This window comes from Rhinoraja longicauda, chromosome 28 (assembly GCF_053455715.1).
Source record: "Rhinoraja longicauda isolate Sanriku21f chromosome 28, sRhiLon1.1, whole genome shotgun sequence".
In the NCBI taxonomy this organism is placed as follows: domain Eukaryota; kingdom Metazoa; phylum Chordata; class Chondrichthyes; order Rajiformes; family Arhynchobatidae; genus Rhinoraja; species Rhinoraja longicauda.
Window position 1 is genome coordinate 29,665,613 of NC_135980.1, and position 25,949 is coordinate 29,691,561.

The following is a 25,949-nucleotide window of genomic DNA, read 5'->3' on the forward strand; positions in this document are numbered from 1 at the left end:
GAGGCCAGTTCATTGGCTATATTTAAGAGGGAGTTAGATGTGGCCCTTGTGGCTAAAGGGATCAGGGGGTATGGAGAGAAGGCAGGTACGGGTTACTGAGCTGGATGATCACCCATGATCATATTGAATAGCAGTGCAGGCTCAAAGGGCCGAATGGCCTACTCCTGCACCTATTTTCTATGTTTCAATGAGATGCTGCCTGACCCGCTGAGCTACTCCAGCTTTTTGTGGCACCCTTAGTCAGGATCGACCAGGGGTCTCTGTCGCTGTGAGGCAGCGACACTACCGCTGCGCCACCCCGTGATCTTGGCTTCTGCTCTTCCATGACTCACTGAACCTGTCTTAACCCCTGCACACTCTGACCACAGCCCCCGCGCTGGGTTCCCACGCATCTCAGCGCCATCGCTGCAGTTCACCCGTCCCTCGTGCTGTTACTAACGCAGCCTCCCCCCTCAGCTATGCCACTGTGGCAGCTGGCACACCGCCGACTGGCAACGCGCTCAGAGTTAGTACAGTGCCGTTTCCACCCACTGACCAGTGACTCAGACACAAGGGTGTGACCACAGGCACCACATTACATTCTCCCACTTCCACCGCCTTTATCAATCAGCTTCTAACAACGAGGCTGCACAGCAACCGGGGGAGGGGGAGGGGGAGGAGGGGATGATAAGAAACAGGCCGGCTTGCCGACCAGAAAAGGAAATCACGTGACGGGACGATTCACTGAAACACAGGGACATTTGCTGCAAATGCCTTTCCACCATTACGGGGAATTAAACATTTCTTTGCGAAACACTGCAAGAGTCAACACAGCGTGGAAACAGGCCCTTCAGCCCGACTTGCCAATGCCGACCAAGATGCCCCACTGGCGGTCACGGTGGCGCATTAATAATGGTACACACTGGAATTTAGAAGGATGAGAGGAGATCTTATCGAAACGTACAAGATTATTAAGGGGTTGGACACGTTAGAGGCAGGAAACATGTTCCCTATGTTGGGGGAGTCCAGAACAAGGGGCCACAGTTTAAGAATGGGTAGGCCATTTAGAACTGAGATGAGGAAAAACTTTTTCAGTCAGAGAGTTGTGAATCTGTGGAATTCTCTGCCTCAGAAGGCAGTGGAGGCCAATTCTCTGAATGCATTCAAGAGAGAGCTAGATAGAGCTCTTAAGGATAGTGGAGTCAGGGGGTATGGGGAGAAGGCAGGAACGGGGCACTGATTGAGAATGATCAGCCATGATCACATTGAATGGAGGTGCTGGCTCGAATGGCCGAATGGCCTCCTCCTGCACCTATTGTCTATTGTCTAGTACTTCTATAGTTTCTAGTTTTATTGCTTCAAGTTGTATGAAATATAAATAAATGATCATCAAATTGTTTGAAGCTTAATTACATTAGCAAAGCAGAACGTGCAAGATTTAATAGGAACCCAAGGGGTAACTTTTTCCACACAGAGGGTGGTGGGTGTATGGAACGAGCTGCCGGAGAAGGTAGTTGAGGCTGGGACTATCCCATCGTTTAAGAAACAGTTAGACAGGTACATGGATAGGACAGGTTTGGAGGGATATGAACCAAACGCAGGCAGGTGGGACTAGTGTAGCTGGGGCTGAGGGCTGGTGTGGGCGAGTTGTGCCGAAGGGCCTGTGTCCACGCTATAAGACTATGAATCCAAGTCTCTCTACCACCTTATTAATTCCATCTTTTAAATTAATTTCCCCACCAGAACAAACGTCAACACATCTAGCTTTACAAGTTATAGACACAAAATGCTTGATAGAGCTCTTAAGGATAGCGGAGTCAGGGGATACGGGGAGAAGGCAGGAACGGGGCACTGATTGAGAATGATCAGCCATGATCACATTGAATGGTGGTGCTGGCTCAAAGGGCCAAATGGCCTACTCCTGCACCTATTGTCTATAATATGTTGGAGTAACTCAGCGGGTCAGGCAGCATCTCTGGAGAGACGGAACGGGTGACGATTCGGGTCGAGACCCTTCTTCAGACTGATGTCAGGGTATAGATAAGGAAGTGCACGGTGTGAATATAGGACAAAGGGAATGGTGATCCACTGGTTAGTGGGTGGTTCAGGAGAAGCCAACTGGGCAAAGGCAAGGAGTCAAAGTTCAAAGTCAAAGGCTAACGGTCAAGACCTCCTGGAGATACGCCTCATGATAAATTGAGGACCAGACACAGAATACACAAAAGAGATTTTTTTAAATGCCCCTAGAGTGAAGGGTTGCCAACTCCCTCACCCCCAAATACGGGACAAGGTGACGTCACCGCCCCGCGCCCCACGTGACCTCACCCAGCCAGCGGCCACGTGCTCCCGCTCCACCAATGGTGGCCGCCATTGGTGGAGCGGGAGCACGTGGCCGCTGGCTGGGTGAGGTCACGTGGGGCGCTGATGTCACCCTTTGTCCCGTATTTGGGAGTGACAAGGTTGGCAACCCTGCTAATACGGGGCAAAGGCAGTCCCGTAAGGGATGCTTTCAAGAGAGAGCTAGAGCTCTTAAAGATAGCGGAGTCAGGGGGTATGGGGAGAAGGCAGGAACGGGGGTACTGATTGTGAATGATCAGCCATGATCACATTGATTGGCGGTGAAGGGCTGAATGGTCTATTCCTGCACCTATTGTCTATTGACAAACCAATTTAGCCCAAAATATGGGATGTCCCAGCTAATTCGGGGACAGTTGGCAACAGTGAAGGCCCAGACTTACTGTTATTCTCAGGCATTTCCATCTTTGACGCCGCCATTTGCCCGGGGAGTTCCGCGGAAGGTTCCAGAGCCTTTGTATCTGTCCAGTTATTGTTCACCAGCAACTTGAAGGTCTGGGCACTGCAAGGGTTGGCAGGAGAAACGAGAGTGAAGCTCCAGTCAAGTACTTTTAAATACTTTAAAACGGTTGCGAAACAGGGGGAAAACTTTAAATTTCCGGGAAAAGCCGAGATTTATTTACTTTATGATTCACTGCACTCCCATCCAAGGCAAAGGAATGTTTACTTTTTAGTTCAGAGACACAGCGCGGAAAACAGACCCACCGAGCCCGCGCCGACCAGCGATCCCCGCACATTAACGCTATCCTACACACACTAGGGACAACTTTAAAACTTACCGAAGCCAATTAACCTGCAGGAAGAAACCGGGGAAAACCCACGCAGGTCACGGGGAGAACGTACAAACTCCGTACAGACAGCACCTGTTGTCAGGATGGAACCCGGGTCTCTGGCGCTGCGAGGCAGCAACTCTACCTTTGCACCCCTTACACACCCGAAACGCCCCTGATATTCCAAGCACAAACAATTCTCTTTCTAACTAATATATTCTCCAAATAAATCTTCCAGTTCATTCTTTGGATTGTTTTCACATTTTTAAACTTCTGCCGATCGAGTTGCTCTGGAGTTGTGAGGAGGGGTGCCAACTATCTCACTCCCAAATACATCACCGCCCCGCGCCCCACGTGACCTCACCCAGCCAGCGGCCACGTGCTCCCGCTCCACCAACGGCGGCCGCCCAGGCCGGGAGGCGGGTTGCTGCGCAACCTCCGATAGGCGAACCCACTCCATTAGCATACAGTGTCCGCCGGGCCTACTACAGTGGCGTCCCCCGGGCCTACTACAGTGGCGTCCCCCGGGCCTACTACAGCGTCCCGCGGGCCTAACACAGGACAAACCAATTTAGCCCAAAATACAGGATGTCCCGGCTAACACTGGACAGTTGGCAACCCTAGTTGTGAGGCAGCAACTCTGCTGCCGCGCCACTGTTCAGGAGTTTTATTAAACCACAACAGAATTCAAAACAATTCTGCCACATCATTATGGAATATATGCAAGGTATAAATAACTGGTCTCAAAGGCCAGGCTAACATTCCCCCTTGATTGGGCTTCGGCACTTGCTGAGTAACACAGCACCAGATGGATGAACACAACAACATGGATCCAACAGGGACCGGAAACAAAGGCCTGGGTGTTACCTCAGTGCGGCTTTAATGTATGTGCAGCTGAAAGCACACGCAGGAAGGACAGGACGGGACATGCGGAAGGAAGTGAGTGGGAACTCTGTCACACTCAGGATGCTTTTCCAATGGGGGTGAATGGAGACTTCCTGAGGCTCCAGATCCATGTCCAGCTTGTCTCACGTATAAAATTATGAAAGGACTGGACATGCTAGATGCAGGAAAAATGTTCCCAATGTTGGGGGAGTCCAGAACCAGGGGCCACACACACACACAGTCTAAGAATAAAGGGGAGGCCTTTTTAAAACTGAGGTAAGAAAAAAACTTTTTCACCCAGAGAGTTGTGAATTTGTGGAATTCTCTGCCACAGAGGGCAGTGGGGGCCAATTCACTGGATGAATTTAAAAGAGAGTTAGATAGAGCTCTAGGGGCTAGTGGAATCAAGGGATATGGGGAGAAGGCAGGCACGGGTTACTGATTGTGGATGATCAGCAATGATCACAATGAATGGTGGTGCTGGCTCGAAGGGCCAAATGGCCTCCTACGGTACCTATTTTCTATGAAACCGGAGCACCCGGAGAAAACTCACGAGGGACAAGGTACAAACTCCGTACCGACAGCACCCGGGGTCAGGATGGAACGGGGCGAGGATCGGTTGCTGTTTGGCAGCAACTCTATCGCTGCGACACCGTGCCTCCTGGAGTTACTCCGGCACTGTGTCTTTTTAATTTTTGTACACCAGCACCTGCAGTTCCTAGTGCCTCCATTTTAATTGTTCTACTCCCTACCAATTGACAGCGTCTCGAAAGACTGCACACAAATTCGATATTTACATTCCTGTAACCCAGTCTTTCAGACATAATTATGAACTTGGCACGAACTTTGTTGACATTTTCTTCGTGGACGACCAAGTGTGATCGCAAACGTGCACCGACAACATAGTTGGACACGTGACTCTGATTTAGTAGATTGAACAGCATCCAATGCTTGAAGTCTCTCATGGAATGTGGAAATTCCACAGTGGTAACCTCAGGAAAGACAGGCCTAGCGTTCTCATGCTCAAAGTTCCCAGCAGCAACAGGACAATTGCATTCAGGAATGAAGTCCTGGAAATTTGTTCAGTGTACAAAGGGGGAAAACCCCCCCAAAAAAATCAACTGCAGGAGATTTATTAAGTTTCACGTTTCGGGTCGAGACACTTCTTCAGAACGCTCTTTAGAAGCCTCGACCCGAAACGTCGCCCATTCCTTCACTCCAGAGATGCTGCCCACCCCGCTGAGTTACTCCAGCACTTTGTGTCCATCTTCAGGAGAGTGCTATGCTATCTTTTCTGCCATCCCAGCGGCCATCAGCACAGGGCGACGTTGGGAAGCTTAGCGTCTGCCCCACGGAATTCGGACATCTCCCACAGCAGCCAAGCAGATCCCCCGGGGCCGAACGCAAGACTGGGTGGGGGCGGTCACGGTGGCGCAGCGGTAGAGTTGCTGCCTTAGAACATTTACAGCGCCAGAGACCCGTGTTCGATCCCGACTATAGGTGCTGTCTGTACGGGGTTTGTACGTTCTCCCCGTGATCTGCGTGGGTTTTCTCCAAGACCTTCGGATTCCTCCCACACTCCAAAAACGTGCAGGTTTGCAGGTAAATTGGCTTGGTGTAAATGTAAATTGGTGGGGTGTGTGTGGGTGTGTGTGTGTGTGTGTGTGTGTGTGTGTGTGTGTGTGTGTGTGTGTGTGTGTGTGTGTGTGTGTGTGTGTGTGTGTGTGTGTGTGTGTGTGTGTGTGTGTGTGTGTGTGTGTGTGTGAGTGTGTTAGTGTGTGTTAGTGTGTGTTAGTGTGTGTTAGTGTGTGTTAGTGTGTGTTAGTGTGTGTTAGTGTGTGTGATAGTGTGTGATAGTGTTAAAGTGAGAGGATCGTAGGCCGGTGCGGATCCAGTGGGCCGAAGGGCCTGTTTCCGCGCTGTGTCTCTAAACTAAACCAAAGCCAGTGGGCGGCGGCCTGCAGGGGGAGCCGCCGAGCCGGTCCCTGAAGACCGGGGGGGGGGGGGGGGGGGGGGGGAGGGAACAATGACGAGGGACGCAAGGGGGCGAGGAGTGAGGCCGGAGGAGAGGAGGAAAGGGAACCGGGGTCTGGCCCACCGCGCCCTCAAGGTCGGCTGTGGGAGACTCCCACCCCTCCAGGGAACAAAGGTGGACGGGGGAGGGGAGGGGCGGGGAGGGGCGAGGCGTCCAAGGAGGGAGGGGCGAGGCATCCAAGGAGGGAGGGGCGAGGCATCCAAGGAGGGAGGGGCGAGGCATCCAAAGAGGGAGGGGCGAGGCATCCAAAGAGGGAGGGGCGAGGAGTGAGTAACAGCCTGGGCCTCGCCTGGAACGGGCTGCGCTCGCACGCACTGCAGCACGGAGTTGGGCAATGGCAGCAAGGCATGGCGTCTCCTGCATGCGGCCTCAGTGAACTATTTCTGTACACTTTGCTAACTCGGTACGTGATGGTGTGTGGCAACACTCTTCCAGATCTTTTGTACGAAAATAACTTCACTGTACGTTTACACGTCATACACGTGACAATTAAAGGAACATTAGAGCATGAACACGCGTGTGGGAAGGAACTGCAGATGCTGGTTTAAACCGAAAATAGACACAAAATACTGGAGTAACTCAGCGGGACAGGCAGCATCTCTGGAGAGAAGGGATGGGTGACGTTTCGGGTCGAGACCCTTCTTCAGGTCTGAAGGGTCTCGAGCCGAAACGTCACCCATTCCTTCTCGCCAGAGATGTTGCCTGTCCCAACAAGTTCCTCCAGCTTTTTTCTGTCTAACAACATTTAAGAGACTTTTGGACAGGTACATGGTAGGAAATAAGGTCATAAGGAGTAGGGGTAGAATTAGGCCACTCGGCCCATCAAGCCTACTCCACCATTCAATCATGGCTTACCTATCTCTCCCTCCTAACCCCATTCTCCTGCCTTCTCCCCATAACCCCCGACACCCGCACTAATCAAGAATCTATCTATGTCTCTCTGCCTTTGAAAGGTTGATATGGGCCAGGTAAATGGGACTAACTTGGATGGGACATCTTGCCCACCAATTGTTAGTTGGGCCGAAGGGTTTGTTTCCATGCTTTACGATTTGAAGATAGACACAGAGTGCTGGAGTAACTCAGCGGGACAGGCAGCATCTCTGGAGAGAAGGGATGGGTGACGTTTCGGGTCGAGACCCTTCTCCTTTGTATGATTTGCGACTGGATGTGTGTGGGTTGATCTTATTATTCACTCATGGTGGAGTTCATTTTTCCTCCTCTGTTGATAATCAAAACGTTTAAGAGGAAAAGATATTTTGCAACTTTCCCCAACACTCGAGGGGAAATCCCCCAAACAGTTTCAAAGGGCGTTTAAAAACAAAAAAAGCTTCAAGTTAACTCGAGAAAAGAAAAAACGCCGACAAAAATCTACATAAAAATTCAGAGCCTCCTTGTAACAGTCCAACTGGCTGTAACAGTCCAACTGGCTGGCTGAGTCACTGAGCAAGCAGAGCCAGCAGAGCCAGCAGAGCCAGCAATCCTCCCCCACCATTAGGTTTTAGAGAGACAATGCAGAAACAGTCCCACCGAGTCTGCACTGACTAAATGCTATCCCACACACACCACGAACAAGTTACAGAAACCAATGAGCATGTCTTTGGAGAGTGGGAGGAAACCGAAGAAAACCCACGCCGGTCACCGGTAGAACGTACAAACTTCGTGCAGGCAGCGCCCGTGGTCAGGATCGAACCCACGCATCCCTGACAACTAAATGTTGCGCCCTTTATCTGCACACTGCGGATGGCTTGATTACAATCATGCATCGTCATCGTTGACGGGAAAGCACACGACAAAAAAGCTTTGCACTGTACCTCGACAATTATAAACTGAACTCCTCCACCAATCTCCCTTCCTCTGGCTGCACAATTCTCAACTCTTCTATCCTTAACTCACACCTTTATTCCTTTCATCTTTGGTCCAACCATCTGCTTATCAAACACCCCCCCCCTCATCTGTATCCTCCTATCACTCACCAGTTTGTCCTGCCCCTCCTCTCTCCCAGCTCGGCCTCCCCACTGCAATCAGTCTGAAGAAGGGACTCGACCAGAAACGTCACCTATCCACGTTCTCCAGGGATGCTGCCTGACCCGCTGAGTTACTCCAGAACTCTGTGAAACGTCACCTATCCATGTTCTCCACAGATGCTGCCTGACCCGCTGAGTTACTCCAGCACTCTGTGAAACGTCACCTATCCATGTTCTCCACAGATGCTGCCTGACCCGCTGAGTTACTCCAGCACTCTGTGAAACGTCACCTATCCATGTTCTCCACAGATGCTGCCTGACCCGCTGAGTTACTCCAGCACTCTGTGAAACGTCACCTATCCATGTTCTCCACAGATGCTGCCTGACCCGCTGAGTTACTCCAGCACTCTGTGAAACGTCACCTATCCACGTTCTCTAGAGATGCTGCCTGACCTGCTGAGTTACTCCAGCACTCTTGCGTCTCTTTTTGGAAAGCAGCATCTGCGGTTCCTCGTGTCTGCAGATGAACGTTTAGACCTAGGTTTTTTCTTTGGAAAGTCATTCAATTTTGTCAGACGTGTCGAAATAACCTATGATGCACGTGCACTGCCCAGAGAGTGAATAGTCATGCATTAACAGTACATTAACCTTTGCACTCTATTGGCACCCTGTCAAAACCTCAAGGACAAAAAAAAACACTGTCATTATTTGCATTCTGCCTGAACCGAACTGCCACAACTTCCATTTGATTCTCAATTAGGAAGGAACTGCAGATGCTGGTTTAAACCAAAGGTGGACACACAATGCTGGAGTAACTCAGCGGGTCGGGCAGGATCTCAGGAGAGAAGGAATGGGTGACGTTTCGGGTTGAGACCCTTCTTCAGACTGATTTCGTTTTTTTTAGTTCATAGTTCAGAAATTAGAAAGACAAGATACCATAAACAAGTATATATATATATATACCCATTCCTTCTCTCCTGAGATCCTGCCCGACCCGCTGAGTTACTCCAGCATTGTGTCTATCTATGGTTTAAATATGGTTTAAATTAATATATATATATATATATATATACACCTTAGAGTCATAGAGTTTTACAGCGTGGAAACAAGGCCTTCGGCCCAACTTGCCCACACTGGCCAACATGCCCCATCTACACTGGTCTTAGTATAATATGTATTGAGACAGAGTTTAGGATTTAGCATGGAAACAGGCCCTTCGGCCCACAGAGTCCACGATGACCAGCGATCATCCCGTACACTAGCAGTACCCGACACACACTAGGCACAATTTACAATTTTCTACCCAAGCCAATTAACCTACCAACCTGCACGTCTACGGAGTGCGAGAGGAAACGGGAGCAAGCGGAGAAAACCCAAGCGGTCACAGGGAGAACGTGCAAACTCTGTACAGACAGCGCCCGTAGTCAGGATCGAACCCGGGTCCCTGGCGCTGTGAGGCAGCAGCTCTACCGCTGTGCCACTGTTCATAAGTTTATGTGATAGGAGCAGAATTAGGCCATTCGGCTCATTAAGTCTACTCCACCATTCAATCATGGCTGATCTATCTCTCCCTCCTAACCCCATTCTCCTGCCTTCTACCTGTAACCCCTGACACCCGTACCAGTCAAGAATCTATCTATCTCTCCCTCAAAAGAATCCACTGACTTGGCCTCCACAGCTTTCGGTGGCAAAGAATTCCACAGATTCACCACCCTCTGATTGAAGAAATTCCTCCTCATCTCCTTCCTAAAGAAACATCCTTTAATTCTGAGGCCGTGCCCTCTGGTCCTAGACTCTCCCACTAGTGGAAAGGTCCTCTCCACATCGACTCTCTCCATGCTACTTTGCCTCCCATCTCAGGAGCGGCCGGATTTGAATTGGATTATGGAGAAAAAAAATAACGTGGTAAATTCCAATCTTTGGCAACAGGTTCATAAGACACTTTCTCCTGCCCCCAAGACAGACACAAAATGCTGGAGTAACTCGGCGGGTCAGGCAGCATCTCTGGAGAGAAGGAATGGGTGACGTTTCGGGTCGAGACCCTTCTTCAGACTGATGACCCAGAGATCCATGTTCTCCCCAGGAATGAGTAGTTTAACCCACGATGAGCGTTTGTCGGCACTGGGCCTGTACTCGCTGGAGTTTAAAAGAATGAGGGGGGACCTCATTGAAAGATACAGAATAGTGAAAGGCTTGGATAGAGTGGATGTGGAGAGGATGTTTCCACTGGTGGGAGAGTCTAGGACCAGAGGGCACAGCCTCAGAATTGAAGGACGTTCTTTTAGGATGGAGATGAGGAGAAATTTCTTTGGTCAGAGGGTGGTGAATCTGTGGAATTCTTTGCCACAGGAGGCTGTGGAGGCCAAGTCAGTGGATATATTTAAGGCGGAGATAGATAGATTCTCGATTAGTGCGGGTGTCAGGGGTAGAAGGCAGGAGAATGGGGTTAGGAGGGAGAGATTGGTCAGCCATGATTGAATGGTGGAGTAGACTTGATGGGCCAAATGGCCTAATTCTACTCCTATTCCTTATGACTCTACTCTGCCATTCGATAATGTCTGATCTCTTTTTTTTCCCCTCAACCCCATTCTCCTGCCTTCTCCCTGTAACCTGATTGAATGGCGGCGTAGACTTGATGGGCCGAATGGCCTATTTCTACTCCTGTCTCTTATGACCCTATATTCCACTGAGTTACTCCAGCACTTGGTGCCCTCCCCCCCCCCCCAAACTAGAGAAGAGTGTGCTGGTTTTGATGGCATCTTGGCACAAAGTCCCTGAGTCGATGTGTGATGTTGCGGCAATAATTAACCAGAGCTCTCACCAAACCCAAAAGATCAGTTCATTTACAGATCAACCTCAAGAATGCACAGACCAGCCCACCTCCCCTGTAAACCAGGCCCTTCTTCTGGGCAAGGGAGAAGATAACATTCTGCATCTCTTGCCAGGGATGAGAACAGGGGGCTTGGTGGGGCCGTCACGGTGGCGCAGCAGTAGAGTTGCTGCCTCACAGCGCCGGAGACGCGGGTTCCATCGCGACTATGGGCGCCGTCTGCACGGAGTTTGTACGTCCTCCCAGCGAGTTTTCTCCAGGCACTCCAATTTCCTCCCACACTCCAAAGACGTGCAGGTTTGAAGGTTAACTGGCTTCTGTAAGATTGTGCCTGGCACGTGAGGTAGTGCTAATGTACTGGCCGGCAGGCACTCGGCTGGGCCGAAGGGCCTGTTTCCTCACTGTATCTCCAAAGTCTAATAAGCTGCTAACCAAGCCAAGAAGCATAGAAACATAGAAGATAGGTGCAGGAGGAGGAGGCCATTAGGCCCTTCCAGCTCGCACCGCCATTCATTGTAGTATAAGAAAATAACTGCAGATGCTGGTACAAATCGAAGGTATTTATTCACAAAATGCTGGAGTAACTCAGCAGGTCAGGCAGCATCTCAGGAGAGAAGGAATGGGCGACGTTTCGGGTCGAGACCCTTCTTCAGACTGATGTCAGGGGGGCGGGACAAAGGAAGGATATAGGTGGAGACAGGAAGATAGAGGGAGATCTGGGAAGGAGGAGGGGAAGAGAGGGACAGAGGAACTATCTAAAGTTGGAGAAGTCAATGTTCATACCACTGGGCTGCAAGCTGCCCAGGTGAAATATGAGGTGCTGTTCCTCCAATTTCCGGTGGGCCTCACTATGGAACTGGAGGAGACCCATGACAGAAAGGTCAGACTGGGATTGGGAGGGGGAGTTGAAGTGCTCGGCCACCGGGAGATCGGTTTGGTCAATGCGGACCGAGCGCAGGTGTTCAGCGAAGCGATCGCCGAGCCTGCGCTTGGTTTCGCCGATGTAAATAAGTTGACATCTAGAGCAGTGGATGCAATAGATGAGGTTGGAGGAGGTGCAGATGAACCTCTGTCTCACCTGGAAAGACTGTTTGGGTCCAGGGATGGAGTTGAGGGGGGAGGTAAAGGGACAGGTGTTGCATCTCGTGCGGTTGCAGGGGAAAGTGCCCGGGGTTGGGGTGGTTTGGGTAGGAAGGGACGAGTGGACCAGGGAGTTACGGAGGGAACGGTCTCTGCGGAACACAGAGAGGGGAGGGGATGGGAAGATATGGCCAGTGGTGGGGTCCCGTTGTAGGTGATGGAAATGTTGGTGGATGATATGTTGGATCCGCTGGCTGGTGGGGTGGAAGGTGAGAACGAGGGGGATTCTGTCCTTGTTGCGAGTGGGGGGAGGGGGAGCAAGAGCGGAGCTGCGGGATGTAGAAGAGACCCTAGTGAGAGCCTCATCTATAATGGAGGAGGGGAAGCCCCGTTTCCTTCCTTGCCTGACCTGCTGAGTTACTCCAGCATTTTGTGAATAAATATCGCCATTCATTGTGATCAAGGCTGATCATCTACAATCAGCAACCCGTGCCTGCCTTCTCCCCATATCCCTTGATTCCACTAGCCCCCAGAGCTAGCTCTATCTATATCTATATCTATATCGATATAACCATATAACAACTACAGCACGGAAACAGGCCCGTTCGGCCCTACCAGTCCACGCCGACCACTCTCCCTGACCTAGTCTCATCTACCTGCTCTCAGACCATAACCCTCCAATCCCCTCCCATCCATATACCTATCCAATTTACTCTTAAATAATAAAATCGAGTCTGCCTCCACCACTTCCACCGGAAGCCCATTCCATACAGCCACCACCCTCTGAGTAAAGAAGTTACCCCTCATGTTACCCCTAAACTTTTGTCCCTCAATTCTGAAGCTATGTCCCCTTGTTGGAATCTTCCCCACTCTCAAAGGGAAAAGCCTACCCACGTCAACTCTGTCCGTCCCTCTCAAAATTTTAAAAACCTCTATCAAATCCCCCCTCAACCTTCTACGCTCCAAAGAATAAAGACCCAACCTGCTCAACCTCTCTCTGTAGCTTAAGTGCTGAAACCCAGGCAACATTCTAGTAAATCTCCTCTGTACCCTCTCCATTTTGTCGACATCCTTCCTATAATTTGGCGACCAGAACTGCACACCATACTCCAGATTCGGCCTCACCAATGCCCTGTACAATTTTAACATTACATCCCAACTTCTATACTCGATGCTCTGATTTATAAAGGCAAGCATATCAAACGCCTTCTTCACCACCCTATCCACATGAGATTCCACCTTCAGGGAACAATGCACAGTTATTCCCAGATCCCTCTGTTCCACTGCATTCCTCAATTCCCTACCATTTACCCTGTACGTCCTATTTTGATTTGTCCTACCAAAATGCAGCACCTCACACTTATCAGCATTAAACTCCATCTGCCATCTTTCAGCCCACCCTTCCAAAAGGCCCAAGTCTCTCTGTAGACTTTGAAACTCTACATCATTATTATCTATCTATCTAGTGCAGGCCTATTTTTGTTCTTTAGACAAAGGAGTGGGATGGATGCCATTCCTGTCTGATGACAAACCTGTTCATTCCTCCCACTGCTAACACACGTGAGATTTTACAGCAATGCTGAGGGATGTTTCTGATGGCATATTTGTCAGTCAGAGCCGTTTTTAACTGGTTTATCGTGCTGCCGGTACACACCGAGTGCTTCGCTAATGACTCACTCATAATGAGCATGTTTGGAGGGCTCTCCTCGAGAGTTACTGCTGTAGTTACTCAGGCTGCTACACGGACCCGTGATTAATGCATTCCTCACCCAGCAAGGCCCGCACAATACGTGCAAGGCCACGGACAGCTTAAATACCGAGAATGTCCCTTCAACTACACACAAGCAACACGGCCTTTTGTTCAGTTTTAGTTACAAGGTCCTGAGTGATAATAATAATTATAATATATTCCTTTATTTGTCCCACACCGGGGAAACTTACAGGTAGGAGCAGAATTAGGCCATTCGGCCCATCGAGTCTACACCGCCATTCAATCATGGCTGATCTATCTCTCCCTCCTAACCCCATTCTCCTGCCTTCTCCCCACAACCCCCGACACCCGTACCAATCAAGAATCTAACTATCTCCGCCTTCCAAACATATCCAATGAGTTTATAGAAATGGCGTGGAAACAGGCCCCTCAGCCCAACCTCCCCACACCGACCAACACGTCCCATCTGACCTAGTCTTTGTAGGACGTAGACATTCGAGGTCCAGCGTGGAAACAGGCCCTTCGGCCCACTGGCTCCGTGCTGACCAGCGATCATCCCGTACACTAGTTCTATCCCACACACACAAGGGATAATTTACCGAAGCCAATTAACCTACAAACCTGTACGTCCTTGGAGTGTGGGAGGAAACCGGAGCACCCGGAGAAAACCCACGCAGATCACGGGGAGAACATACAAACTCCGTACAGACAGCGCCCGTAGTCGGGATGGAACCCGGGTCTCTGGCGCCGTGAGGCAGCAACTCTACCGCTGCGCCACTGGGCCGCCCTTGCAACAGGGCCGTGGTAATCATTTCAAGGCGGAATCCAAACTTTGTCGCAGACCAATTGTGTGCAGTGCGTATTTGAAGGCTGGGGGAGTGGGAAACGATAGCTGTCTCGTACCTGGGCTGGGACTCGGCGTCGAGTAGGGGGCCGTCTGCCAGGGGTCGGCCCGACACCCCGAGAGGTGCCTGGATATCGCTCAACGACATCGCCGAACCGCACAAGCCTTCTGCTCCTGCTGCTGCTGTTAAGGAAGTAAAACGACCAGTGTTAAATTCACATGGAATGCAGGAAGTCGATGTGTTAGCGGTGGCAGGAAGCCAGGAGCGCCAGGGCGACGGATGCACATCACACAACCAGGATACACGTCACGCAGGCTTACAGTCAGAGAGTGATGCAGCATGGGAACAGGCCATTCAGCCCATCTTGCCCACACCGGCCAAGATGTCCCAACTACAGTAAGAATAGAAAGGCAGATTATTAGCTGAATGGTGTCAAGTTAGGAAGAGGGGATGTTCAACGAGATCTGGGTGTCCTAGTGCATCAGTCACTGAAAGGAAGCATGCAGGTACATCAGGCAGTGAAGAAAGCCAATGGAATGTTGGCCTTCGTAACAGGAGGAGTTGAGTATAGGAGCAAAGAGGTCCTTCTACAGTTGTACCGGGCCCTGGTGAGACCGCACCTGGAGTACTGTGTGCAGTTTTGGTCTCCAAATTTGAGGAAGGATATTCTTGCTATTGAGGGCGTGCAGCGTAGGTTCACTAGGTTGATTCCCGGAATAGCGGGACTGTCGTATGTTGAAAGGCTGGAGCAATTAGGCTTGTATACACTGGAATTTAGAAGGATGAGGGGGGATCTTATTGAAACATATAAGATAATTAGGGGATTGGACACATTAGAGGCAGGAAACATGTTCCCAATGTTGGGGGAGTCCAGAACAAGGGGCCACAGTTTAAGAATAAGGGGTAGGCCATTTAGAACGGAGATGAGGAAGAACTTTTTCAGTCAGAGAGTGGTGAAGGTGTGGAATTCTCTGCCTCAGAAGGCAGTGGAGGCCAGTTCGTTGGATGCTTTCAAGAGAGAGCTGGATAGAGCTCTTAAGGATAGCGGAGTGAGGGGGTATGGGGAGAAGGCAGGAACGGGGTACTGATTGAGAGTGATCAGCCATGATCGCATTGAATGGCGGTGCTGGCTTGAAGGGCTGAATGGCCTCCTCCTGCACCTATTGTCTATTGTCTATACACTAGTCCCTCCTGCCTGCGTTTGGCCCGTGTCCCACTAAACCTAGAGTCATAGAGTGATGTAGCATGGGAACAGGCCCTTCAGCCCATCTTGCCCTCACCGGCCAACATGTCCCACCTGCCCGTGTTTGGTCCATACCCCTCCAAACCTGTCCTATCCATGTACCTGTCTAACTGTTTCTTAAACGTTGGGATAGTCCCAGCCTCAACTACCTCCTCTGGCAGCTTGTTCCATACACCCACCACCCTCTGTGTGAAAAGGTTACCCCTCAGATTCCTATTAAACCTTTTCACCTTCACCTTGAACCTATGTCCTCGATTTCCAACTTTACTAACTTTAGCTTACTAACTTTACAGTACTAAAATTATTAAGGGTTTGGACAGGTTTGATGAAGGAAATATGTTCCCCATGTTGGGGGAGTCCAGAACCAGGGATCACACATTAAGAATAAGGGGTCGGCCATTTAGGACTGAGATGAGGAAAAACCTTTCCACCCAGAGAGTTGTGAATCTGTGGAATTCTCTGCCACAGAAGGCAGTGGAGGCCGATTCACTGGATGTTTTCAAAAGAGAGTTATATTTAGCTCTTAGGGCTAATGGAATCAAGGGATATGGGAAGAAAGCAGGAACGGGGTACTGATTTTGGATGGTCAGCCGTGATCACATTGAATGGCGGTGCTGGCTCGAAGGGCCGAATGGCCTCCTCCTGCACCTACTTTATGTTTTTATGTAAACAGAACAATGAAAATCTTACTTGCAACAGCACAACAGAATATGTAAACGTAGTGCACTGTAAACAATATAATAAACGAGAGATGTACGTGTATATTTATAAATATACATGCACATATTATATATACATAAATACCCATACATACATGAGCATAGCTCGCCGTATAGTGTATACACAGTGTGAGTGCGTGTGTGTGTGTGTGTGAGAGACTGAGTGTGTGTGAGAGAGAGAGAGTGTGAGTGTGTGTGAGAGTGTGAGTGTGTGTGAGAGAGAGTGTGAGTGTGTGAGAGAGAGTGTGAGTGTGTGAGAGAGACTGTGTGAGTGTGTGAGAGAGACTGTGAGAGTGTGTGTGAGAGAGACTGTGTGTGTGTGTGAGAGAGAGTGTGAGTGTGTGTGAGAGAGAGACTGAGTGTGTGTGAGAGAGAGTGTGAGTGTGTGTGAGAGAGAGACTGTGTGAGTGTGTGAGACAGAGTGTGAGTGTGTGTGAGAGAGAGAGTGTGTGTGTGTGTGTGTGTGTGTGTGTGTGTGTGTGTGTGAGAGAGAGACTGTGTGAGTGTGTGTGAGAGAGAGAGTGTGAGTGTGAGTGAGAGAGGGACTGTGTGAGTGAGAGAGAGACTGTGTGTGCGTGTGTGTGGGAGACTGTGTGCGTGCGTGTGTGAGAGACTGTGTGTGAGAGACTGTTCACGAGTGTGTGATAGACCGTGTGACAGTGAGTGCGCGTGAGATAGCGCGTGAGTGTGTGCGTGTGACAGAGAGACTGTGTGTGCGTGCAACAATGTGAGTATCTCACTGCCATCCAACCCCGCCCTCTCCCCTCAGCTCGAGATCCCTCGGTTCCACCAAGATGCAGCACATAACACCACAGATCCACACTCCCTGTGGCAGTCAAACTGTACAACCCTCCCCCGTGGGGTAGACTCACCCCCCCCCCCCCTCACTCCCCAATCTTTGCACCTCCCCAAGCCTTTCCATATCACTTAATGTCATGTTTCGTGTATCTTGTGTGTTTCAAGACTGCTGGCAGACCAATTTCCCTCCTGGGATAAATGATCTACGGTCATATCGTATCGTATGGCAATGCCTCCCCCAAGCTGCCTCACTGTTTCCAGCTGCCCCTGCCCCCCGTACACGGCCATTTTACCCGGCTGGTATTTTTGCATGACTTCACAGATTAGGAACATGGGGAACAAATAGTTCCCTAGGAGGATCTCACACTGACACACCTACATTCATCAGTGCTGTGATATCTACGATTCCATAAGAAGTCAGGGCGGCACGGTGGCGCAGCGGTAGAGTTGCTGCCTCACAGCGCCAGAGACCCAGGTTCCATCCTGACTACGGGCGCCGTCTGTACGGAGTTTGTACGTTCTCCCCGTGACCCGTGAGGGTTTCACTCCGAGATCTTCGGTTTCCTCCCACACTCCAAAGACGTCGTGCAGGTTTGTAGGCTAATTGGTTTGGGTTTGTATACTTGGTATAAGTGTAAACGTGTGTGTGTGTGTGTGTGTGTGTGTGTGTGTGTGTGTGTGTGTGTGTGTGTGTGTGTGTGTGTGTGTGTGTGTGTGTGTGTGTGTGTGTGTGTGTGTGTGTGTGTGTGTGTGTGTGTGTGTGTGTGTGTGTGTGTGTGTGTGTGTGTGTGTGTGTGTGTGTGTGTGTGTGTGTGTGTGTGTGTGTGTGTGTGTGTGTGTGTGTGTGTGTGTGTGTGTGTGTGTGTGTGTGTGCGCGCGCGCGTGTGTGTGTGTGTGTGTGTGATAGTGTGCGGGGATCGCTGGTCGAAGGGCCTGTTTCCGTACTGTGTCTCTAAACTAAACCAAAACATGGCTGCAGTAAATGAGCTGGAATAATTGGGAACAAACTGAGATCAGATTAATTTTGATAAATAAACTGTATCTCTTGTCCTTCCTGAGGCAATGACGCAGCCAGCACAGATCCCATGTTCAACACATAATTAAAATCACATGGACTCCCAGACCAACTGGTATTCTAAAGAACGATTCACAAGAATCGCTTCAGGCAGAGATGGACAAGTTCTTGATTAGATGGCAGGAACGGGGTACTGATTGAGAATGATCAGCCATGATCACATTGAATGGTGGTGCTGGCTCGAAGGGCCGAATGGCCTCCTTCTGCACCTATTGTCTATTGTCTAAAACCGTCTGCATGCCCATTGCTTCCATGAGGGGCGGCACGGTGCCACAGCGGTAGAGTTGCAGCCTCACAACCCTAGATACCTGGGTTCGATCCCGACTAAGGGCACTGTCTGTACGGAGTTTGTACGTTCTCCCTGTGACCGCGTGCGTTTTCTCCGGCAGCTCTGGTTTCCTCCCACACTCCAAAAACATAGATTTGTAGGTTAATTGGCTTCTGTAAATTGTAAATTGTCCCTCGTGTGCGTAGGACAGTGTTAGGGTATGTGGCGATCGCTGGTCGGCACGGACTCAGTGGGCCGAAGGGCCTGTTTTCACGCTGTATCTCGAAACTAAACTATTAGATTTCGTTTAAGAGACAGAGCAGAAACAGACCTTGCAGCCCACCGTGACCGCGCCGACCAGCGTGACCGTGACCCACCGTGACCGTGACCGTGACCCACCGTGACCGCGCCGACCAGCGATCCCCGCACACTAACACTATCCTACACACACTAGGGACAATTTTTACATTTACACCAAGCCAATTAACCTACAAACCTGTACGTCTTTGGAGTGTGGGAGGCAACCAAAGAACTCGGAGAGAACCCACGCAGGTCACGGGGAGAACGTACAAACTCCGTACAGACAGCACCTATAGTCGGGATCGAACCCGGGTCTCTGGCGCTGTGAGGCAGCAACTCTACCGCTGCGCCACCGTGCCTCCCTGGAAGGTAGACGTTTCTGACGGCCTGTTTCTCAGCAGGTTCTCCAGCTTTCTTTCCCCACAATCTCAAGTGTTGTTGAGTGGTCTGTGGCAGTACACCCTACAATCTTAATAACCAATGTTATTGACCAATGATGGAAAATGATCCCTTCGTATTACTCCTCAATGTTCCTTGCATCATTTCAAAACAACCACTTAACACTGGGATAGGTTCCCTCAGGGTTATGACGAAAGGTAGCCACCAGTTCTCACCCAACATTACGTTCCTGCTGCTTATTAAAGGCCACAAGACCAAAAAAGATTGAGCATGCAGTATGTACCACTCCCGATCTTTGCACAAATCCACGCCCAAGCAACGCGGACGTTCTGAAGAATCAGTCTGAAGAAGGGTCTCGTCACCCTGAAACGTCACCCATTCCTTCTCTCCAGAGATGCTGCCTGACCCGCTGAGTTACTCCAGCACCGTGTGTCCACCTACACGGACATTCCTTGTTTTCCCACATCTCGGTTATTTTTTTCAATCAAATGATAGACACAGGATGATGCCGGAGTAACTCAGCAGGTCAGGCAGCATCTCTGGAGAGAAGGAATGGGTGACATTTCGGGTCGAGAACTTTCCTCAGACAGAGAGTCAGGGGAGAGGGAAACGAGAGATGGAACGGTACAAGGAAATGCAAGGTGTGAAAAGAGCAGTAAAATGAACATAAAAATCTGGATTGACTCAGCGGGACAGGCAGCATCTCTGGAGAGAAGGGAAGGGTGACGTTTCAGTTCAACACCCTTCCTCAGACTCCTATTCTTCTCGACCCAAAACGTCACCCGTTCCTTCTCTCCAGAGATGCTGCCTGTCCCTCTGAATGAAATAACCACTGGTTTGTATAAGAAGATAACTGCAGATGCTGGTACAAATCGAAGGTATTTATTCACAAAATGCTGGAGTAACTCAGCAGGTCAGGCAGCATCTCGGGAGAGAAACGTCACCCATTCCTTCTCTCCCGAGATGCTGCCTGACCTGCTGAGTTACTCCAGCATTTTGTGAATAAAAACACTGGTTTGTAGCAGCTGCAGAAAATAAGGAGAAAAAAAAAAGTCTTTCAAATAAACCTGCTGGGTTTTTTTTCAAATCTACCAACATTAGACTTCTTTTGAAGATAGACACAAAACGCTGGAGTAACTCAGCGGAACAGGCGGCATCTCTGGAGAGAAGGAATGGGTGACGTTTTCGGGTCGAGACCCTTCTTCAGAAAAAAAAATGTTTAAACCAGCATCTGCAGTTCCTTCTTGCACATAAACTTGTTGTCCCTGAATAGGGTCAGGCAAAATTGCAAAAGGCTCCTGACTATATTAAAGAGAAGGAAAATCAGCAATAAGTAAATAAACATCAGTGGGGTTGGAAGATCGTGAAGTACTTTTATCTCGAGCACCTCGCGAGGCTGGGAATCTACGCCGGAGATGCAGCCCTCCACTCAGTCTGCCTAAACCTACCTGACCTCCCAGTTGCCAAACACTTTAACTCACCCTCCCACTCCCACACTGACACTTCTGACCTGGGCCTCCTCCATTGTCAGAGTGAGGCCCAGCACAAATTGGAGGAACAGCACCTCATATTTCGCTTGGGCAGTTTACAGCCCAGCGGTATGAACATTGACTTCTCTAACTTCAAGTAGCCCTTACTTTCCCTCTCTCTCCATCTCTCCCCCATCCTGGTTCTCCGACCAATCTGACTGTCCCCTAATTAACTTTGTGTGCCTCGTTGTCACCTTCGCCTAGATCTATTCTCCATTTTCCTTGACCTTCGTCCCCTTTGATGTCTCATTATCACACCTTACATTCTTTATCTCTGTGTCTCCCTCTCCCCTGACTCTCTGTCTGAAGAAGGGTCTCGACCCGAAACGTCACCCATTCCTTCTCTACAGAGATGCTGCCTGACCCGCTGAGTTACCTGTGTCCACCTTCGATTTAAACCAGCATCTGCAGTTCTTTCCTACACAAGGAACTGCAGATGCTGGTTTACACCAAAGATAGACACAAAATGCTGGAGTAACTCAGCGGGACAGGCAGCATCTCTGGAGAGCAGGAATGGGTCGGTCTTGATCCGAAACCACAACTATCCTTGATTAGTATACGAGTAATTCTTGATTGGTACAGGTGTCAGAGGTTATGGGGAGAAGTCAGGAGAATGGGGCTAGGAGGGAGAGATAGATCAGCCATGGTCGAATGACAGAGTAGAGTTGATGGGCCGAATGGCCTAATTCTACTTCTATTCCTTATGACCTTTTCCAGAGATGGTGCCTGTCCCGCTGAGTTACTCCAGCATTTTGTGTCCAGCTACGATTCTACAAGCACAGGCAGTGATGCCGGAGTTGGAATAACATTAGAGAACCAAGAGAATATGAATGAACTACGGCCGAGAAAAAAGATATCAAGTAACAAATATTTATGAGATACTCCTGGTTATAAATAAATCTAAAAGGCAGTGGGTACATGGAACAGGTTGAAGGCTCCAAATCGAAACATCACCCATTCCTTCTCTCCAGAGATGCTGCCTGTCCCGCTGAGTTACTCCAGCATTTTGTGTCTACCTTCGGGCTGTCAGAGGAAGTAGTGGAGCCAGGTACTAGAGTCACAGAGCATGGAAACAGGCCCTTCTGCCCAACTCGCCCGCACCGGCCAACTTGTCCCAGCTACACTAGTCCCATCTGCCTGCGTTTGGTCCATATCCCTCCAAACCTGTCTTAACCATGTACCTACATGTCTTTGGAGTGTGGGAGGAAACCGAAGATCTCAGAGAAAACCCACGCAGGTCACGGGGAGACCGTCTGTACGGAATTTGTACGTTCTTCCTGTGACCTGCGTGGGTTTTCTCCGATATCTTCGGTTTCCTCCCACACTCCAAAGACGTACAGGTATGTAGGTTAATTGGCTGGGCAAATGTAAAAATTGTCCCTAGTGGGTGTAGGATAGTGTTAATGTGCGGGGATCGCTGGGCGGCGCGGACCCGGTGGGCCGAAGGGCCTGTTTCCGCGCTGTATCTCTAAATCTATGAAAAATAATCGAACTGTTTCTTAAACGTTGGGATAGTCCCAGCCACCACTACCTCCTCTGGCAGCTCGTTCCATACACCCACCACCCTTTGTGTGAAAGGTGCTGGCTCAAAGGGCCGAATGGCCTACTCCTGCACCTATTGTCTAAAAAGTTACCCCTCAGATTCCTATTAAATCTTTTCCCCCTTCACCTTAAACCTCTGTCCTCTGGTCCTCGATTCACCTACTCTGGGCAAGAGACTGTGCGTCCACCCAATCTATTCCTCTCATGATTTTAGACACCTCTATAAGATTCCCCCCCCCCTCATCCTCCTGCGCTCCAAGGAATAGAATAGAATACTCACATTCTTTCTTAGTACAGGTGTCAGGGGTTATGGGGGAGAAGGCAGGAGAATGGGGAGAGAAAGATAGATCAAACATGATTGAATGGCAGAGAAAACTCGAAGGGCCGAATGTCCTAATTCTGCTCCTATGACTTACGAGCAAGGATGGAAAAACAAAAAATAATCAGCCACAAAAAAAAGTATTGTTTTATGTCCTGCCTCGAGGTTCTTAAATTATCAACCTCATTTTTAAGGCCGCATATTTTCAGAAATTAAAAAATGGTACAATTTCAAATATTAGATTGTAACCTCGAAATCCAAGTGACAAGCAATTCCGTCACGATACGACAATCCCAAACTTGTAAAGATACAGCGCGGAAACAGGCCCTTCGGCCCACTGAGTCCGTGCCGACCACCGACCCCTTACACACACGAGGGACAATTTACTATTTACTGAAGCCAATTGACCTGCGAACCTGGACGTCTTTGGAGTGTGGGAGGAAACCGGAGCACCTGGGGAAAACCCACGCAGGTCACGGGGTGAACGTACAAACTCCGTTACAGGCAGCACCCGTAGTCAGGATCAAACCCGGGTCCCTGGCACTGTGAGGCAGCAACTCTACTGCGTGCCGTCGTTTATCGTTGGTTACTGTTCTACCCTTGGTCAATTCCTCAACAGGATTCGTGAGTCTCGAACGAACCACAACCGTCCATTAACAACCTCGTCGGAGTTGCGGAAAAAAACATTGTGTAGGAAGAAACTGCAGGTGCTGGTTTACACCAAAGATAGACGCAAAATGCTGGAGTAACTCAGCGGGACAGGCAGCATCTCTGGAGAGAAGGAATGGGTGACGTTTTGGGGAGAGACTCTTCATCAGGTCTGAAGATGGGTCTCGATCTAAAACGTCACCTATTCCTTTTCTCCAGAGATGCTGTGTGACTTGCTGAGTTACTCCAGCTTTTTATGTCTGCCTTTGTTGTGAGGTATTAGGCAGGTCTCCTACGAAGTATTCATAAGTCACAGGAGCAGAATCAGGCTATGTGGCCCATCAAGTCTGCTCCGCCATGCAATCATGGCTGATCTATCTTTCCCCCCTCAACCCCATTCTCCTGCCTTCTCCCCAATAACCCCTGACTCACTAATCAACAACCTGTCCATCTCCACCTTTAAAAATGCCCAAAGTCCTGGCCTCTGCAGCCGTCTGTGGCAATGAATTCCACAGATTCACCACCCTCTGACTGAAGAAATTCATTCATCTGGAGAAGTCTCGGCCCAAAACATCACCCATTCCTTCTCTCCAGAGATGCTGCTTGTCCCGCTGAGTTACTCCAGCATATTGTTTCTATCTTCGGTTTAAACCAACATCTGCAGTTCCTTCCTACACAAATTCCTCCTCATCTCCTTTCTGAAGGTGCGTCCTTTTACTCTGAGGCTGTGCTCTCTGGTCCTAGACTCTCTCCCACTAGTGCAATCTGTGTACCACCTTACACATTTGAAGGGGGAAGACTTTTAACAATATTGCTCAAACTGCAGTAAAATGCATCGAATCAGTGATTATAAAAGCACATAGTCACCGGTCACATTGATTTTAGTGTCTTTGGCTTTACAAGGAGCAATGTAGAAAATGACAATGTGTATTATAAAATCCTGCACCATCAGATTAATTGTAAAATTGTCATTCTTGGAAATCGCTTTAAAAAAAAACCCTTAATAGTTTGTAATTTTTTTTAAAAACCACATCTATGGACATACCAATATTTAAAGATTTCGGCTGAAATCACACACACATCTCAGTGTTTTTTAATATAAGGGTGTTTTCCTCTCTCTATGATATGTAAAGACTCTTAAAAGAGCCGCAGTCTTCAGACTTCAGGGTCAGAGGATTCTGCAGATATTAGGCCCAATTTATTAGTGTGTGAGAGAGAGAGAGAGAGAGAGAGAGAGGGAAATCCCATATTTCATTCAACATTTTTTCATTTTTGACCTCGACTCCCTTTTTTTGTTGTTGTACATTCCCAAGAAATTTCACGAAAGGGGTTCGCCTTCAAAACCAGCTTCCATTTCCACAAGGAAATGAAACGAACATTTTATATAGTTACACACAAACACACCCTCCCTCCCTCCCTCCCTCCACGCCTCTCTAATGTAATGTACTCGCACGCTTCCTTGTTAAAAAAGCACACATTTCTGCAGCACGTTACTTTAACAGAGGAGTTATAATACTAAACTACTGGCTAATAAAATGCTTTTAAAACAGAGGAGTTTAATGCAGAGGCGAAAAATAAAAATACTGTAACAGAGGGCTTTTAACGTAGAGTCCAGAGAGCTGGTTAAAACAAAAAAATACTTTTAACAGAAGCGTTTAATGCAGAGTACTGGTTAAAAAAAATGATATTAACAAGAGGGTTTTAATGCAGATTAAAACTATATATATTAACAGAGAAGTTTAAAGCGGATTGCAGGTTAAAAAAATACTTTAACAGAGGCTTGTTGGCACAAAAATATTAACAGAGGTTTTAATGCAAAACTTGGTATTAAAAAAATTACTTTTAACAGAGGACGACAATGCTTTAACAGAGGCCGCTGCTAAATGTTTAATAGGAAAAATAAAGCTTACTTTTGCGTGGATGACAGGGCTCGCTGGTCTTGCAGTTTGTGGGCTGTGTGCCTGGTCCACACACAGGAGCAGCCTGGACTGTATAGGAGACTAGGCTTGTGGAGGCTAGGCTGGGCTAGTGTAGGCTAGGCTGGGCTAGTGGAGGCTAGGCTAAGCGTTGCATTGTTTCCACAAGCAGCTCGCTTCAATCTCAACGCCACTCGCTGATGTAACGCGGCTGTAGCAGTCATTGGTTGCAAGAGTCTGCAGGTAGCTCGTCACCCCATCTACCCACACCCCGTATAAGGCCACATCTCCATTCTGCTCTCTAACTCATTGGTGCATCACTGAATGGCAGGCCAGCCTGGCCAGCCTGGCTCCCCCTCTCCGTCCAATCTCCCTGCAACGCACACACTCCTATTCTGTCAGAGGCATTGGCAGTGAACCACACACACTCACTCACAGACACACACTCACAGATACACACTCACACACACACTCACAGATACACACTCACACACACACTCACAGAAACACACTCACACACACACAGATACACAGAAACACACTCACACACACACAGATACACACACACTCACACAGATACACACACTCACACACATACCCACTCACACAGACACTCACACACACGGACACGCAGACACACACACACTCACACACACATGCACACACACATACCCACTCACACACACAGACACACACACACATGCACACACACATACCCACTCACACACACAGACACACA

General features: G+C 49.2%; 1 protein-coding gene across 1 annotated transcript in view; it reads right to left on the reverse strand.

The window, feature by feature from the left end:
• Positions 1-25,449, reverse strand: part of acsbg2 (acyl-CoA synthetase bubblegum family member 2) — a 64,639-nt gene extending 39,190 nt beyond the window's left edge. Inside the window, exons 1-3 of the mRNA XM_078423984.1 lie at positions 25,205-25,449; positions 14,513-14,636; positions 2,718-2,836 (exon numbers count right to left, since the gene is read on the reverse strand). Coding sequence (XP_078280110.1) covers positions 2,718-2,836; positions 14,513-14,601 — 208 coding nt within the window. The 5' untranslated portion in view covers positions 14,602-14,636; positions 25,205-25,449. The remainder of the gene's footprint in view (positions 1-2,717; positions 2,837-14,512; positions 14,637-25,204) is intronic.
• Positions 25,450-25,949: the final 500 nt, after the last annotated feature.